Source organism: Coregonus clupeaformis, chromosome 30 (assembly GCF_020615455.1).
Source record: "Coregonus clupeaformis isolate EN_2021a chromosome 30, ASM2061545v1, whole genome shotgun sequence".
Taxonomy (NCBI): Eukaryota; Metazoa; Chordata; class Actinopteri; order Salmoniformes; family Salmonidae; genus Coregonus; species Coregonus clupeaformis.
Genome location: NC_059221.1, coordinates 16,832,865 through 16,852,099, shown reverse-complemented (window position 1 = coordinate 16,852,099; position 19,235 = coordinate 16,832,865). Strand labels below are relative to the sequence as shown.

Here is a 19,235-nt window from a genome sequence, read left to right as displayed (position 1 = left end):
TGATGAGTTTCACCCCATGCTTCCTGAAGCACGTCCCACAAGTTGGATTGGCTTGATGGGCACTTCTTTCGTACCATACAGTCAAGCTGCTCCCACAACAGCTCAATAGGGTTGAGATCCGGTGACCAGTTGACTGCTTCTTCCCTAAATAGTTATTGCATAGTTTGGAGCTGTGCTTTGGGTCATTGTCCTATTGTAGGAGGAAATTGGCTTCAATCAAGCGCCGTCCACAGGGTATGGCATGGCGTTGCAAAAATGGAGTGATAGCCTTCCTTCTTCAAGATCCCTTTTACCCTGTACAAATCTCCCACTTTACCACCACCAAAGCACCCCCAGACCATCACATTGCCTCCACCATGCTTGACAGATGGCATCAAGCACTCCTCCAGCATCTTTTCATTTGGTCTGCGTCTCACAAATGTTCTTCTTTGTGATCCGAACACCTCAAACTTTGATTCGTCTGTCCATAACACTTTTTTTCCAATCTTCCTCTGTCCAGTGTCTGTGTTCTTTTGCCCATCTTAATCTTTTCTTTTTATTGGCCAATCTGAGATATGGCTTTTTCTTTGCAACTCTGCCTAGAAAGTCAGCATCCCAGAGTCACCTCTTCACTGTTGACATTGAGACTGGTGTTTTGCGGGTACTATTTAATGAAGCTGCCAGTTGAGGACATGTGAGGCATCTGTTTCTCAAACTAGACACCCTAATGTATTTGTCCTCTTGCTCAGTTGTGCACCGGGACCTCCCACTACTCTTTTTATTCTGGTTAGAGCCAGTTTGCACTGTCCTGTGAAGGGAGTAGTACACAGCGTTGTATGAGATCTTCAGTTTCTTGGCAATTTCTTGCATGGAATAGCCTTAATTTCTCAGAACAAGAATAGACTGACGAGTTTCAGAAGAAAGTTATTTGTTTCTGGCCATTTTGATTCTGTAATCGAACCCACAATTGCTGATGCTCCAGATACTCAACTAGTCTCAAGAAGGCCAGTTTTATTGCTTCTTTAATCAGCACAACAGTTTTCAGCTGTGCTAACATAATTGTAAAAGGGTTTTCTAATGATCAATTAGCCTTTTAAAATGATAAACTTGGATTAGCAAACACAACGTGCCATTGGAACACAGGACTGATGGTTGCTGATAATGGGCCTTTGTACGCATATGTAGATATTCCATAAAAAATCAGCCGTTTCCAGCTACAATAGCCATTTACAACATGAACAATGTCTACACTGTATTTATGATAAATTTGATGTTATTTTAATGGACAAAAAAATTGCTTTTCTTTCGAAAACAAGGACATTTTTAAGTGACCCCAAACTTTTGAATGGTAGTGTATCTATCTATCTCATATATATATATATATATATATATATATATATATATATATATACAGTGGGGGGAAAAAGTATTTAGTCAGCCACCAATTGTGCAAGTTCTCCCACTTAAAAAGATGAGAGAGGCCTGTAATTTTCATCATAGGTACACATCAACTATGACAGACAGAATGAGAATTATTTTTCCAGAAAATCACATTGTAGGATTTTTTATGAATTTATTTGCAAATTATGGTGGAAAATAAGTATTTGGTCAATAACAAACGTTTCTCAATACTTTGTTATATACCCTTTGTTGGCAATGACACAGGTCAAACGTTTTCTGTAAGTCTTCACAAGGTTTTCACACACTGTTGCTGGTATTTTGGCCCATTTCTCCATGCAGATCTCCTCTAGAGCAGTGATGTTTTGGGGCTGTCGCTGGGCAACACAGACTTTCAACTCGCTCCAAAGATTTTCTATGGGGTTGAGATCTGGAGACTGGCTAGGCCACTCCAGGACCTTGAAATGCTTCTTACGAAGCCACACCTTCGTTGCCCGGGCGGTGTGTTTGGGATCATTGTCATGCTGAAAGTCCCAGCCACGTTTCATCTTCAATGCCCTTGCTGATGGAAGGAGGTTTTCACTCAAAATCTCACGATACATGGCCCCATTCATTCTTTCCTTTACACGGATCAGTCGTCCTGGTCCCTTTGCAGAAAAACAGCCCCAAAGCATGATGTTTCCACCCCCATGCTTCACAGTAGGTATGGTGTTCTTTGGATGCAACTCAGCATTCTTTGTCCTCTAAACACGACGAGTTGAGTTTTTACCAAAAAGTTCTATTTTGGTTTCATCTGACCATATGACATTCTCCCAATCCTCTTCTGGATCATCCAAATGCACTCTAGCAAACTTCAGATGGGCCTGGACATGTACTGGCTTAAGCAGGGGGACACGTCTGGCACTGCAGGATTTGAGTCCCTGGCGGCGTAGTGTGTTACTGATGGTAGGCTTTGTTACTTTGGTCCCAGCTCTCTGCAGGTCATTCACTAGGTCCCCCCGTGTGGTTCTGGGATTTTTGCTCACCGTTCTTGTGATCAGTTTGACCCCACGGGGTGAGATCTTGCGTGGAGCCCCAGATCGAGGGAGATTATCAGTGGTCTTGTATGTCTTCCATTTCATAATATTTGCTCCCACAGTTGATTTCTTCACACCAAGCTGCTTACCTATTGCATATTCAGTCTTCCCAGCCTGGTGCAGGTCTACAATTTTGTTTCTGGTGTCCTTTGACAGCTCTTTGGTCTTGGCCATAGTGGAGTTTGGAGTGTGACTGTTTGAGGTTGTGGACAGGTGTTTTTTATATTGATAACAAGTTCAAACAGGTGCCATTAATACAGGTAACGAGTGGAGGACAGAGGAGCCTCTTAAAGAAGAAGTTACAGGTCTGTGAGAGCCAGAAATCTTGCTTGTTTGTAGGTGACCAAATACTTATTTTCCACCCTAATTTGCAAATAAATTCATTAAAAATCCTACAATGTGATTTTCTGGAGAAAAAATATCTCAATTTGTCTGTCATAGTTGACGTGTACCTATGATGAAAATTACAGGCCTCTCTCATCTTTTTAAGTGGGAGAACTTGCACAATTGGTGGCTGACTAAATACTTTTTTCCCCCACTGTATCTATCAATTTAAACATTTTGCAGTAAACTATTTTTTCACAACCATCCATTTCATAAATGGGAGATGTGAAAAACATGCTTGTATTTGGTTCTACCTTGGGTAGGGTTATCTCAAAAATGTGGTGGCCTTGCCACAAGCCTATTAGACTAGAGCGTAAATTTAGGTACTTTCCACCCCTATCTTAGTGGTCGGTCTTGCGACAGTAGAGGTGAGAATAGATCATTCTCAATTTGTCTGTCATAGTTGACGTGTACATATGATGAAAATTACAGGCCTCTCTCATCTTTTTAAGTGGGAGAACTTGCACAAATGGTGGCTGACTAAAGACTTTTTTCCCCCACTGTATATATATATATATTGTTTGTTTTTCATGGACCCCCTGCAGTACCTCCATGGATCCCCGGTTAAATGCCCCTGAGCTATGGAATGTTTCCTGAGCTAAACAAATGTTTGATTGAATGAAAAGGTATCTGAATTTTGAAACATTGTTTATTGTTTAAAGTGAAACATTGCATACTTTTTCCTCACTGTCAATTTGTTACAATAACCATGTTTCCATACAACCTTTTGGTGAGTAAAGTAGCCTACATGTCAGATAAAAAATCTCACGACAGGACTGATGGAAACAACACATTTGTAGGTAAACTTTCCGAATGTCAAAAAAACAAAATATGGGATCCAAAGTGGGATCTTTTTGTGTCTTTAAAATTAATTATGCGATAAATGGTGGTGGAAATGCCTTAATGCGCAAATATTGATATAATAACCATTATATCCATCCAGGACATCTACAGGTGTCACAGGAAGGCCAAAAACATAATCAAGGACTTCAGCCACCCGAGACACGGCCTGTTCACCCCGCTACCATCTAGAAGGCGGAGACAGTACAGGTGCATCAAAGCTGGGACCGAGAGACTGAAAAACAGCTTATATCTCCAGGCCATCAGACCGTTAAATGGTCACAATTTTTTACATTTGAGTCATTTAGCAGACGCTCTTATCCAGAGCGACTTACAGTTAGTGAGTGCATACATTTTCATACATTCACCACTAGCCGGCCTCTGCCCAGTTAGTACCCTGCCCTGTTACTAGCCGGCTACCACCCTGTACTCTACCCCAGGGTTTCCCAAACTCGGTCCTGTTCGATTGGGTTCAAGTCCGGGCTCTGGCTGGGCCACTCAAGGACATTCAGAGACTTGTCCCGAAGCCACTCCTGCATTGTCTTGGCTGTGTGCTTAGGGTCGTTGTCCTGTTGGAAGGTGATCCTTCACCCCTGTCTGAGGTCCTGAGTGCTCTGGAGCAGGTTTTCATCAAGGATCTCTCTGTACTTTGCGCCGATCATCTTTCCCTTGATCCTGACTAGTCTCCCAGTTCCTGCCGCGGAAAAACATCCCCACAGCATGAGGCTGCCACCAGCTTGCTTCCAGACGTGATGCTTAGCATTCAGGCCAAAGAGTTCAATCTTGTTTTTTTCAGACCAGAGAATCTTCTTTCTCATGGTCTGAGAGGCTTTAGGTGCCTTTTAGCAAACTCCAAGCCGGCTGTCATGTGCCTTTAATGAGGAGTGGCTTCTGTCTGGCCACTCTACCATAAAGGCCTGGTTAGTGGAGTGCTTGCTGCAGAGATGGTTTTCCTTCTGGAAGGTTCTCCCATCTCCACAGAGGAACTCTGGAGCTATGTCAGACTGACCATCGGGTTCTTGGTCACCTCTCTGACCAAGGCCCTTCTCCCCCGATTGCTCAGTTTGGCCGGGCGGCTAGCTCTAGGAAGAGTCTTGGTGGTTCCAAACTTCTTCCATTTAAGAATGATAGAGGCCACTGTGTTCTTGGGGACCTTCAATGCTGCAGAAATGTTTTGGTACCCTTCCCCAGGTCTGTGCCTCGACACAATCCACTCTTGGAGCTCTACGGACAATTCCTTCAATGTCATGGCTTGGTTTTTGCTCTGACATACACTGCCACCTGTGGGACCTTATACTACACAACTGATTCAAATAATTAAAGCTTGATGATGAGTTGGTTATTATAATCAGTGGTGTAGTGCTAGGGCAAAAAACTAAACGTGCACCCAGGACCAAGCCCCAGGACCAAGTTTGGGAAAGCCTGTGCTATACCCGCACTGTATCTGCGAGCTGTTGGCTAGAGCAGTGGTTCTCAAACTTCTCCTCGGGGAGCTCCAGCCATTCCATGTATTTCAACTATTCTAGAGCTAGCACACCTGATTTAACTTGTCAACTAATTATCAAGCCCTTGACTAGGTGAATCAGGTGAGCTAGTTCAGGGTTACAACTACATTGTGAAACGTCTGGGGGGGGGGGTCCCCAAGGAGAGGTTTGAGAACCACTGGGGTAGAGCGCATGTGCCAAGACCAGAGTGGCACATTGGCTATATAACACAACATTTTTATTGACAAGACAAAGCCATCACTAGCACGTTAGAGGCTGCTGCTGCCTATTGAAATCATTGGCCACTTTAAGAAATGGAACACTAGTCACTTTAATAATGTTTACATATCTTGCATTACTCATCTCATATGTACAGTGAGGGAAAAAAGTATTTGATCCCCTGCTGATTTTGTACGTTTGCCCACTGACAAAGAAATGATCAGTCTATATTTGAACAGTGAGAGACAGAATAACAACAAAAAAATCCAGAAAAACGCATGTCAAAATTGTTATAAATTGATTTGCATTTTAATGAGGGAAATAAGTATTTCACCCCCTCTCAATCAGAAAGATTTCTGGCTCCCATGTAAAAAGCTGAGATTAGAAGCACACTCTTAAAGGGAGTGCTCCTAATCTCAGCTTGTTACCTGTATAAAAGACACCTGTCCACAGAAGCAATCAATCAATCAGATTCCAAACTCTCCACCATGGTCAAGACCAAAGAGCTCTCCAAGGATGTCAGGGACAAGATTGTAGACCTACACAAGGCTGGAATGGGCTACAGGACCATCACCAAGCAGCTTGGTGAGAAGATGACAACAGTTGGTGCGATTATTCGCAAATGGAAGAAACACAAAAGAACTGTCAATCTCCCTTGGCCTGGGGCTCCATGCAAGATCTCACCTCGTGGAGTTGCAATTATCATGAGAACGGTGAGGAATCAGCCCAGAACTACACGGGAGGATCTTGTCAATGATCTCAAGGCAGCTGGGACCATAGTCACCAAGAAAACAATTGGTAACACACTATGCCGTGAAGGACTGAAATCCTGCAGCGCCCGCAAGGTCCCACTGCTCAAGAAAGCACATATACAGGGCCGTCTGAAGTTTGCCAATGAACATCTGAATGATTCAGAGGAGAACTGGGTGAAAGTGTTTTGGTCAGATGAGACCAAAATTGAGCTCTTTGGCATCAACTCAACTCGCCGTGTTTGGAGAAGGAGGAATGCTGCCTATGACCCCAAGAACACCATCCCCACCATCAAACATGGAGGTGGAAACATTATGCTTTGGGGGGTTTTCTGCTAAGGGGACAGGACAACTTCACCGCATCAAAGGGACGATGGACGGGGCCATGTACCGTCAAATCTTGGGTGAGAACCTCCTTCCCTCAGCCAGGGCATTGAAAATGGGTCGTGGATGGGTATTTCAGCATGACAATGATCCAAAACACACGGCCAAGGCAACAAAGGAGTGGCTCAAGAAGAAGCACATTAAGGTCCTGGAGTGGCCTAGCCAATCTCCAGACCTTAATCCCATAGAAAATATGTAGAGGGAGCTGAAGGTTCGAGTTGCCAAACGTCAGCCTCGAAACCTTAATGACTTGGAGAAGATCTGCAAAGAGGAGTGGAACAAAATCCCTCCTGAGATGTGTGCAAACCTGGTGGCCAACTACAAGAAACGTCTGACCTCTGTGATTGCCAACAAGGGTTTTGCCACCAAGTACTAAGTCATGTTTTGCAGAGGGGTCAAATACTTATTTCCCTCATTAAAATGCAAATCAATTTATAACATTTTTGAGATGCAAGTTTTTGAATTTTTTTGTTGTTATTCTGTCTCTCACTGTTCAAATAAACCTACCATTAAATCAGTAGGGGATCAAATACTTTTTTCCCTCACTGTATATTTTATTTATTTTTTATTTAACCTTTATTTAACCAGGTAAGCCAGTTGATAACAAGTTCTCATTTACAACTGCGACCTGGCTGTATACTGTATTCTATAATATTCTACTGTATTTTAGTCCATGCCGGTCTGTCATTGCTTGTCCATATATGTACATATCCTTAAATTCCATTCCTTACTTAGATTTGTGTGTATTGGGTATATGTTGTGAAATTGTTAGATATTACTTGTTAGATATTACTGCACTGTTGGAGCTAGAAGCACAAGCATTTCGCTACACCCGCCATAACATCTGCTAAACACGTGTATGTGACAAATAAAATGTAATTTGATTTGATTTAGAGTTGAAAATGTATGGAAGTCCATTCCCGCCACCAAAATAACATACACATGTCAATACTATCTCAACATTTCTAGATGCGTAAGTCAACATTTTGAGATACAGTACTATCTAACATTTCCGAATACTATCTAAAATTTTTGAGATACTAAGTCAAAATGTCGAGATACTACATATAGGATATGTTTCCTCATTTGTTGCAATTTCCATCTATCCACGTTGCAGAGATCAGCACAGCATGGCCGGCTGGCGAGCTGACATTTGCCCCAACACTTTTGATTCGGTTTAATAAAACCTATTGACACAAAAGCATTGAAAAGAGGGAGAAAGTACTGTTGTTTAGACTGATTTGCTTCATGATTTGTCAACTCGTGCACAATTAATCTGTGCTTCAGTCTGACGAACTGTAGCCTACTGATAACAACCACAGCTGCAGGTAGCCTAGCGACGCCTATGCACTCTGATCTCCTCTGACCAGGTGAAACGATGCAGTAATGCCATGTATTTATAGCATAAGCTATGTATTTATAGCCTAAAATATTTGTGTTAAGAGAAAATGTGAATGTGATCAAATTAGCTTTATATTCAAACTTCGGGTGGCTAGGCTACTTAGACCTTATCAATCCAAAATGATTGACTGGAAGTAATTCATCAACACACAAGTGATGGCATGCTGTGTGAGTAACTTTGAAATTACAAATGCAAAAGTCTACATGATGCAACCCTGCATAAAGCAAGCTCAGCCCTGTTAGTTATATTGTCCAATCGCAGTTGTTGTCTATTTTTTTTAAAACATATGACCTGACTAGAATAAATCTGGACCCATCATAGCCCATATACAACTGTTTTACAGCTGATTTATTCTATGTCATAGGTTGGTTATTCTATATCAGGGTCTGGAGGTTGGTTAAGTAGCCTACCAGATCATTAAAAACTCTGGGGACCAGGAAAACAACTCAATCAATTTTCTTTGTTAGTATCTGGTAATGTTGACTTACATTTTTTTTAAATGGACTTAGTATCTGGACATTTTTAGATAGTATCTCGAAATGTTCACCTATGTATCTCAACATTTCGATTTAGTACCTTGATATTTTGAGATGGTATAAAAACAATTTTTCGTGGCGTGAATGAGCTTGGTTCCCTAGCTGCAACATAGTGCCAACTTTTAAAAGGAAAAAAAAGAAGGTGGCATTAATGAATGGAAAAGGCTATTGATGGTTGAAAAGTGGAGGGACAGACGACGAGACTAGGCGGGGAATTATGTTTCCATCTTCAAGTGCCTTGCCGAAAGCAATGAAGAAGTCAGTGGCGGAAAGTTGCAACAGAGGAGCCCGCGTGCTTCACCCATGCAATAACGGATGATTAAAACAAAGCTTATCGTGAGCGGGTTAGAGGGAGGGACTAAAGCTACGGTGGTGATTGGACAAATATTATATTTCGGACCTGGACATCGAAGAGAATGGTTTTCGTGCAACAATAGGTTACCGCTGCATAGCGGAGTAAACAAAAACAGCGGCGTTCTAATGGCCATAATGCAGAATTTACCTTTTAGTAGGCGGTGTTTATTACTTGAATGAGACCTATTCTCCACCAGTCAGCCATTTGCCTGGGAGTCATACGTGTGACAGGTTAGTTAGTCACGAAAGGTTGGATTACTATTTCAATGCATTGTTTTTTAACAGGTTGATTGCTCTCAAACTGATCTACAGAGAACGTCTTGCACGAGCACGGGGGGGCGTTCCAATGTAGAACAACATAATGTGGTCTACAGGAGCTACGATAAAGATGATGCCACCTGGGCGGAATGGGGAGTGATAAAATGGCAAATTCAAGTTAGATTCAAACTTCAAGACAAGACCATCGGAATCTACCACCATTCATTGAGAACAGACATGAAGATGACCAAACATTGATTTTGGCGAATTTTCAGCATAAGAACCAAGAATAGGACCTAAATGGTTCCAAACAAGTGGACCATGAATTCAGTTCTACAGCACAAGTCACCGCAAAGGAGTTGGCTTGGTCTCCGACTACGACTGAGTAAGTAGATTCTATACTCAGTCACATTTCTCTTCTCTCTTTAATAAATAATTCATAATCACATGTATTATCCTTCCATGTCTCATATGCATGTACTCATATGATTTGATGTTAAAGGATTGCCTTTCCTGGTATGCCCATTTTAGATACTTAGATTTTTTTTACAGTCTTGTCATCTAGGCTATTCCTTTGTGGAATAATTTCCGTGCACTGGTCAAGAGTCCTCCATTAGCGTGTTTCATGTTAATTATAATTGATGTAAGAGAAGTGCACATACAGATTGTTTTATCCCTAGTTTAATAAAGTATGACTAGTGCTTACAGAGGATGGATGCTGTTTAGTTGGTCTGAGAAGACATTAATCGGAACCAGACTCTGATAGAGCTTTGGCCAAGAAAGTCAAAGTAGGGTTAGCCTAGGTAAACAAGAACACCTTGTCACTTTGGCCCAAGGGCACCAAGTCTTTGCTTGACACAGTTCAGTTTTTGAGCTGGTCAGCACCAGTTTACCAAGGCAAGTAGCCAACACCTCCCTAAGTTGATGCCTTTCCTTGGCAAATGACCAGAGGAGGGATGGCCGAAGTATTTTGGTCTCCGATTTGAGCTAAAGAGGACTTGACGTCACCCACGATGATAGTCTACTGGGAAACAGTGATGTTAAAAGAAGATGAATTAGATTAACCTGTTTGTAGATCTCCCTTTAATATTATTTATCGCATTTCCCCAAAATGTTTGTTTTGGCCTGCCAGCACACCTTCTCCCAAGCACACGTCTGAGCGAGCAGGTTAAGTTTGCATTGGAAAACATTCTCGACTTCAGTCTACTAGATATTCTTTCATTTATACAATTCTGCAAAAAGCTGATTCTTACAATACTGCAATGCAAGTATTTTCCTTTATCCTAATGCCCTCTCGTTCACCCTTTGTCCTATAGAATGTACATCCAGTATATGATGGTTTCCATGAGTGACTGTGGGTTTGAAGTTGTGTAGCCTAATTGGTTGTCTCAACTGTCAGTGTTCCAGGTCTTAAACCTCTGCATTTAAACACACTGGTCTAATCTGGGACCAGATGTCTTGTCTGGATGCTCTGTGCACAAGCACAACAAGAAATATACACAGTTAATTATGGATAGAATTATGAATGTACACATAGGCTACACTATATTATGGACAAAGTGACATAATCTATGATACCTGTGTGTGTGATTGTAAAGTCACCAACAGTGTGGTTTTAGTGAAGTCACCAACAGTGTGGTTTTAGTGTACGATGTAGAGCCTGGAGGGGACATTTGGAGGTTCAGTCAGTGTTCCACGCACAGGAGGTTGGTGGCACCTTCATTGGGGAGGACAGGCTTGTGGTAATGGCTGGAGCGAAATTAGAGGAATGGTATCAAACACATGGTTTCCTTGTGTTTGATACCATTCCATTTGCTCTGTTCCGGCCATTATTATGAACCGTCCTCCCCTCAGCAGCCTCCACTGGTTCCACGCCATGGGACATAAAAGGATACTTTGGGATTTTGGCATTGAATCCCTTTATCTACTTCCCAAGAGTCAGATAAACTCATGGATACATTTTGTCTCTGCATCCAGTATGAAGGAAGTTAGAGGTAGTTTCGCAAGCCAATGCTAACTAGCGTTAGTGCAATGAATGGAAGTCTATGGTATCTACTAGCATGCTAGCAGCAATGCATTTGTTTTTGGGTGTCAATTAAGTACCTTACTGTGATTGTTTTAAATTACAATGGTAAAAAAAAAAGCTTCTTAGCAAAGAGCAATTTCTCAATAAATAATTTTGCTAGGACTGTCTGGGAGTAAACTGAAAATTAGCTGTTATTGGCAGAAAGTTTTATAACTCTTTGACATTGGTCAATTAACTAATTTACCTCCTGGTGATGTCACCAGGCAGGCCAAAACTCCATCCCACCAAAACAGGCTGAAATTTTGAGTAGGATCTATCTGCGGATCGGTGTGTAGTAGTGACAATCTACTACACACCGCACCCACCAAGTAGTGCCACGCGAGAGTTGGGTTCAATAGGGTCTGGCTCCAGCAGATACAGTATGTGTACTAGCTAGCTAGCTAATGTGTACTAGCTAGTGTGTTTTAGCTAAATAGCTAGTGTGTATTACCTAAATAGCTAGTGTGTATTAGTTAGTGTGTATTAGCTAGATAGCTAGTGTATTCTAGCTAGCTAGTGTGCATGTAGTGAAGTAATGCTTATATTGGCGTAATGCTAGTGGGCGCGGCATGTACTTTTACAAGTACCCTCTATGGCAGTGGGCGCGCCGTGTGGTTACTGCAGTCCGCAGATAGATATTATTGGACATTTCAGGCAGTCTTTTCAAACAGCTCTTACACTAAAGCGCCATTATCATTTTCCCAGTATTATTCCAACCTCATAGTGTGGAAATACACTCACCAGCCAGTTTAATAGGTACACCACCCAGTTCACGGAAATGGTTCGCTCCTCCAGACGGTGAGTCACGTGGTCGTGGCTTGCTATATAAAACAGGCATCGAGACATTCAGTTATTTTTCGAATGGACAAAACAAATGACCTAAGCGACTTTGAGTGTGGTGTGATCTTCGGTGCCAGGTGCGCCGGATCCAGTATCTCAGAAACGGCCGCCCTCCTGGGCTTTTCACGCACGACAGAGTCTAGGGTTTACCGAGAATGGTGCGACAAACAAAAAAACATCCAGTCAACGGCAGTCATGTGGGCAAAAACAGCTTGTTGTTGAGAGAGGTTGAATGAGAATGGCAAGAATCGAGCAAGCTAACAGGCGGGCCACAAACAGATAAATAACGGCGCAGTACAACAGTGGTGTGCAGAAGGGCATCTGGGAATGCATAACTCGTCGGTCCTCGTTACGGATGGGCTATTGCAGCAGACGACCACATCAGGTTCCACTCCTATCAGCTAAAAACATTGCCTGGTCCGACAAATCACAGTTCCTGTGACGGCAGAGTCAGGATTTTGTGGAAGCAGCATGAGTCCATAGACCCATCCTGCCTGGTGTCAAAGGTACAAGCTGTTGGCGGTGGTGTACTGGTGTGGGGAATATTTTCCTGGTACACGTTAGGTCCCTTGATACCAATTGAGAAATGATTGAACGCCACAGCGTATCTGAACATTGTTCTTGACCAAACCCAATAGAGCAACTTTGGGATGAGATGGAATGGGCTGTTCGCAGCATGAATGTTCCATCTGCAGCAACTGTGTGATGCCATCGCGTCTTCATGGACCAATATCCCTGTGGAACGTTTCCAACACCTTGTAGAATCCATGCCCCGAAGATTCGGGCTGTTCTGGAGGCAAAGGGGAGTCCGACTCGGTACTAGAAGGGTGTACCTAATAAACTGGCCTGTGAGTGTATATAAAACACAGGAAAATCACGTTTTGACTGCACTTGGCCTTTAAGCTAGTCTTTAAACACACTGTCTGGTGTAATCTGGGAGCAGATGTCTGGTCTCTTTTGTGTTTGGGGGTCACTGGCTCTTGGCTTGTGACTCGTTCTGGTTTCAACATCCTCCTTTGGACACGTGTATGTCTATTGTTCCACTTTTTCTCCAGTGATTTCCTTTTTCTTCTCCTACTTTTACTTTCCTGACACTTGCTGCTGCTCTCTCTGGTCTAGTGGTGTTTTGTTCTGTTATTTCTTTATTTTTGTATCTCCTTTCTTCCACTGCAGAAAAGGATTGACCATGGGTATGTGACTGTGACTGTTTAAACCCATTGCTTTATCTTTGCATGATACCGATCTGTTCCAGAGCCTCCAAAGTTTGTGACTACCAGTGTGTCCATTTCCTACTCAACATAGGTCCGTGTAACTGTGTGGAGGAACCCTCAAGAATGTTTTGACAGTTGAAATTGATGCATTCAGTTTAAATTGCCATCTAGGTGCTCTGACAGTCACCCCCTAATGTCAGGAAAAACAACCTATGAAACAATTTATTAAAAATTAAATGTTGATGATATGACTGATGTAGCCTGCCTACCAAGTATTGTGGCAAAGGTGGTATGGTCGAGTCGGCTTGGTTGGTTGCTGTCTCTTGTCTCTTCCTCCCTGCTCACTGTGTCACTCGCTCACAGTACGGCCCCCTTACCCCACCTGCTAAAACAGCACCTCTCTCCCTCCTCTTGCGCTTTATCAGCTCCGGTTAATAAAGTATCTCGGACCGGGTCTGGATCTGACCAGGTCTATACGGAACGGGTCTAGTTGTCCTCGGGTCCATTCGGAACGGGGCTCTGTATTTCAAAAATGTATTAATGCATATCGGCTCCGGGCAGTGCTTAATTTGTAAATCGGAGGTGCCGTAACAAAAAGTGAGCGCGAAAGGGGGGTGACTTGGGGAGCTCTGAGGTAGAAATCACCTTTATAATAAACAGTAGAGTAGAGGCACTTACAGAACTTGCACACACGGGGAACATTTAGGTAACCTATGGTCCGGGGAAAAAGTGGCCTTTTTATAAATGCATTTCATGCAATTCTACATCATTTTACATGACTGGAGACTTCGGCAAAATCTTTTTTAATACCGCACAAATGATTGAAATGACCGGCTACTTTGACACTGACAAACTGAGAATCTGAGATCAATAGAAAACGACCTTGAATCTATCAATAGCATAGGCCTAGGTGTGTGGAGATGCATATTGTAGGCTACAATATGAGGAGGAAATTATAGTCCTAAACATGCTTTCCTGTTTTACTGACTCACCCAATGATGCGTAGCTCACTCTCCGGTGATGGCCGACGCATTCGTGCCAAAAACCTATTTCTCGCTCTTGTTTTACTTTGGAAAACAATATTTGGAAGTTGATCAAATATGTTGTTAGCCTACAGCAGACAGTCTTCTCTTTTCAGCAGGAGCCAATTTGGTTTCCAACCGGTGTATTCCCTGCGATTTGTATTTGAAATATTGCAAATGGCCTGTTTTGTCAGCATGCTGTTCACTGACAGATTTGCCGCGCGTTCCCGACTGTAGGCTATGCATGCCTTCTTATTGTGCTACACACAATCCACAGCTAGGCAATTAAAATAAGCTATTGATCCTCTGTGGCTAAATTATGGGCATTTTCATGGTGTAGTAGGCTCTTCTGAATTATTTAATTAATTTTGAACAGACAGCAGTTATTCTATAACTTTGGCAAATGTATTTCAATTTATCAGGGGTGGTGCAGCTCCTCCAGAACCCTTCGCGCGGCTATGATTCTATAAAGAAATAAACTATGAAGTGCGCTGCTTGAGAGATGAGTTGCAGGCTCATGTCTATCAGAGCAGAGAGCGGGAGAGCGATCATATAAAGTGAATCTTTCTTTATTTTTATTTTATTTCACCTTTATTTACATTTACATTTAAGTCATTTAGCAGACGCTCTTATCCAGAGCGACTTACAAATTGGTGCATTCACCCTATAGCCAGTGGGTTAACCACTTTACAACATTTTTGTTTTCTTTTTTTTTTTCTTTTTTTTTTTGGGGGGCTAGAAGGATTACTTCATCCTAACCCAGGTATTCCTTAAAGAGGTGGGGTTTCAAATGTCTCCGGAAGGTGGTGAGTGACTCCGCTGTCCTGGCGTCGTGAGGGAGCTTGTTCCACCATTGGGGTGCCAGAGCAGCGAACAGTTTTGACTGGGCTGAGCGGGATCTATGATTCCGCAGAGGAAGGGGAGCCAGCAGGCCAGAGGTGGATGAACGCAATGCCCTCGTTTGGGTGTAAGGGCCGATCAGAGCCTGAAGGTACGGAGGTGCCGGTCCCCTCACTGCTCCATAGGCAAGCACCATGGTCTTGTAACGGATGCGAGCTTCAACTGACGTGAGAGAACTTGGGAAGGTTGAACACCAGACGGGCTGCTGCATTCTGGATGAGTTGTAGGGGTTTAATGGCACAGGCAGGGAGCCCAGCCAACAACGAGTTGCAGTAATCCAGACGGGAGATGACAAGTGCCTGGATTAGGACCTGTGCCGCTTCCTGTGTAAGGCAGGGTCGTACTCGCCGAATGTTGTAGAGCATGAACCTGCAGGATCGGGTCACCGCCTTGATGTTAGCGGAGAACGACAGGGTGTTGTCCAGGGTCACGCCAAGGCTCTTCGCACTCTGGGAGGAGGACACAACGGAGTTGTCAACCGTGATGGCGAGATCATGGAACGGGCAGTCCTTCCCCGGGAGGAAGAGCAGCTCCGTCTTGCCAGGGTTCAGCTTGAGGTGGTGAGCCGTCATCCATACTGATATGTCGGCCAGACATGCAGAGATGCGATTCGCCACCTGGTTATCAGAAGGGGGAAAGGAGAAGATTAGTTGTGTATCGTCAGCGTAGCAATGATAGGAGAGGCCATGTGAGGATATGACAGAGCCAAGTGACTTGGTGTATAGGGAGAAAAGGAGAGGGCCTAGAACTGAGCCCTGGGGGACACCAGTGGTGAGAGCACGTGGTGTGGAGACAGCTTCTCGCCACGCCACTTGGTAGGAGCGACCGGTCAGGTAGGACGCAATCCAGGAGTGAACCGCGCCGGAGATGCCCAGCTCGGAGAGGGTGGAGAGGAGGATCTGATGGTTCACAGTATCAAAGGCAGCAGACAGGTCTAGAAGGACAAGAGCAGAGGAGAGAGAGTTAGCTTTAGCAGTGCGGAGAGCCTCCGTGACACAGAGAAGAGCAGTCTCAGTTGAATGACCAGTCCTGAAACCTGACTGGTTTGGATCAAGAAGGTCATTCTGAGAGAGATAGCAAGAGAGTTGGCTAAAGACGGCACGCTCAATAGTTTTGGAAAGAAAAGAAAGAAGGGATACTGGTCTGTAGTTGTTGACATCAGTGGGATCGAGTGTTGGTTTTTTGAGAAGGGGTGCAACTCTCGCTCTCTTGAAGACGGAAGGGACATGGCCAGCGGTCAAGGATGAGTTGATCAGCGAGGTGAGGTAGGGGAGAAGGTCACCGGAGATGGTCTGGAGAAGAGAGGAGGGGATGGGGTCAAGCAGGCAGGTTGTTGGGCGGCCTGCAGTCACTAGTCGCAAGATTTTATCTGGCACCGCCGAATACAAAAGTAACCTACAATAACTACACAACAACTACCCACAACAGCCCACGATGCCTACCTATACTACTTAATAATATACAGCCCACGATGCCTACCTATAATACCTAACTACAATCTAAATACATAGTTTAAGCCTTACTCGACAAAGCCCAAGCTATGTATAAAGCCAAACTGGCAGACTGCAATCAGTAATGGTAATTAAGTACAGCAGCTACCAACCACCTAACGTTAATGCCTCGGATAATGAGGTTTGAAAAACAGCTGAATGGTGGCAGCTAGCTGGCTCAATCACAGGTACTCTTAAGCGTGAAATAACATTGGAAACAACTAACCACAGTTGCTAAAAGTTACCAGTAGCTACCCGCTAGCTAGCTAGCTAGCTTTGTTGGTCCAAGTAGTGGGTAAGCTAGCCTCGTGCTTCGCCGGGGTCCGCCGAATACAATACTTACCTACAATAATTACCTACAATAACCTACAATAACTACCTGAGTAAACTACCTATAATACCTAACTACAATACCTACCTACAATCTAAATACATGGTTTAAGCTTTACTCAACACCATATAAGAAGCCAAGCTTACCTCCTGCTAGAGAAAACACAACCTCTCCCGTCTCCTCCTGTTGCTTTATTTAACCAGGTAAGCCAGTTGAGAACAAGTTCTCATTTACAACTGCGACCTGGCCAAGATAAAGCAAAGCAGTGCGATAAAAACAACAACACAGAGTTACATATGGGGTAAAACAAAACATAAAGTCAAAAATACAACAGAAAATATATATACAGTGTGTGCAAATGTAGCAAGTTATGGAGGTAAGGCAATAAATAGGCTATAGTGCAAAATAATTACAATTAGTATTAACACTGGAATGAAAGATGTGCAAATAGAGATACTGGGGTGCAAATGAGCAAAATAAATAACAATATGTGGATGAGGTAGTTGGGTGGGCTAATTTCAGATGGGCTGTGTACAGGTGCAGTGATCGGTAAGGTGCCTGATGCTTAAAGTTAGTGAGGGAGATACGAGTCTCCTGCTTCAGAGATTTTTGCAAATCGTTCCAGTCATTGGCAGCAGAGAACTGGAAGGAATGGCGGCCAAAGGAGGTGTTGGCTTTGGGGATGACCAGTGAGATATACCTGCTGGAGCGCATACATCAGGTGGGTGTTGCTATGGTGACCAATGAGCTAAGATAAGGCGGGGATTTGCCTAGCAGTGATTTATAGATGGCCTGGAGCCAGTGGGTTTGGTGACGAATATGTAATGAGGACCAGCCAACAAGAGCGTACAGGTCACAGTGGTGGGTAGTGTATGGGGCTTTGGTGACAAAACGGATGGCACTGTGATAGACTACATCCAATTTGCTAAGTAGAGTGTTGGAGGCTATTTTGTAAATGACATCGCCGAAGTCAAGGATCGGTAGGATAGTCAGTTTTACGAGGGCATGTTTGGCAGCATGAGTGAAGGAGGCTTTGTTGCGAAATAGGAAACCGATTCTAGATTTAACTTTGGATTGGAGATTCTTAATGTGAGTCTGGAAGGAGAGTTTACAGTCTAACCAGACACCTAGGTATTTGTAGTTGTCCACATACTCTAGGTCAGACCCGTCGAGAGTAGTGATTCTAGTCGGGTGGGCGGGTGCCAGCAGTGTTCGATTGTGAAGAGCATGCATTTAGTTTTACTAGTGTTTAAGAGCAGTTGGAGGCTACTGAAGGAGTGTTGTATGGCATTGAAGCTCGTTTGGAGGTTTGTTAAGGGCCAGATGTATACAAAATGGTGTCGTCTGCGTAGAGGTGGATCTGAGAGTCACCAGCAGCAAGAGCGACATCATTGATATACACAGAGAAAAGAGTCGGCCCAAGAATTGAACCCTGTGGCACCCCCATAGAGACTGCCATAGGTCCAGACAACAGGCCCTCCGATTTGACACATTGAACTCTGAGAAGTAGTTGGTGAACCAGGCGAGGCAGTCATTTGAGAAACCAAGGCTATTTAGTCTGCTAATAAGAATGCAGTGGTTGACAGAGTCGAAAGCCTTGGCCAGGTCGATGAAGACGGCTGCACAGTACTGTCCATTATCGATCTCGGTTATAATATCGTTTAGGACCTTGAGCGTGGCTGAGGTGCACCCATGACCAGCTCGGAAACTGGATTGCATAGCGGAGAAGGTACGGTGGGATTTGAAATGGTCGGTGATCTGTTTGTTAACTTGGCTTTTTAAAAAGGCAGGGCAGGATGGATATAGGTCTGTAACAGTTTGGATTTAGAGTGTCACCCCCTTTGAAGAGGGGGATGACCGCGGCAGCTTTCCAATCTCTGGGGATCTCAGGCGTTACGAAAGAGAGGTTGAACCGGCTAGTAATAGGGGTTGCGACAATTTCTGCGGCTAGTTTTAGAAAGAAAGGGTCCAGATTGTCTAGCCCAGATGATTTGTAGGGGTCCAGATTTTGCAGCTCTTTCAGAACATCAGCTGTCTGAATTTGTGTGAAGGAGAAGCGGGGGGGGGCATGGGCAAGTTGCAGCGGAGGGTGCAGAGCTGGTGGCCGGGGTAGTAGTAGCCAGGTGGAAAGCATGGCCAGCCGTAGCAAAATGCTTGTTGAAATTCTCGATTGTTGTAGATTTATCGGTGGTGATAGTATTTCCTAGCCTCAGTGCAGTGGGCAGCTGGGAGGAAGTGCTCTTATTCTCCATGGACTTTACAGTGTCCGAAAACTTAGTTAGTGCTACAGGATGCAAATTTCTGTTTGAGAAA

At 43.8% G+C, this 19,235-nt stretch overlaps 1 protein-coding gene across 4 annotated transcripts in view; it reads left to right on the top strand.

Annotated features, from left to right (window-relative positions):
- Window positions 1–8,793: 8,793 nt before the first annotated feature.
- The window catches only part of LOC121545770 (pleckstrin homology domain-containing family G member 5), an 83,225-nt gene continuing 72,783 nt past the window's right edge, over window positions 8,794–19,235 (top strand). For 2 of the 4 annotated variants that reach the window (XM_045209470.1, XM_045209469.1), the window contains exon 1: window positions 8,794–9,448. In XM_045209470.1, coding sequence (XP_045065405.1) covers window positions 9,364–9,448 — 85 coding nt within the window. In that variant the 5' untranslated portion in view covers window positions 8,794–9,363. The remainder of the gene's footprint in view (window positions 9,449–19,235) is intronic. The other 2 variants (XM_041856587.2, XM_041856585.2) reach the window with 2 other exon arrangements.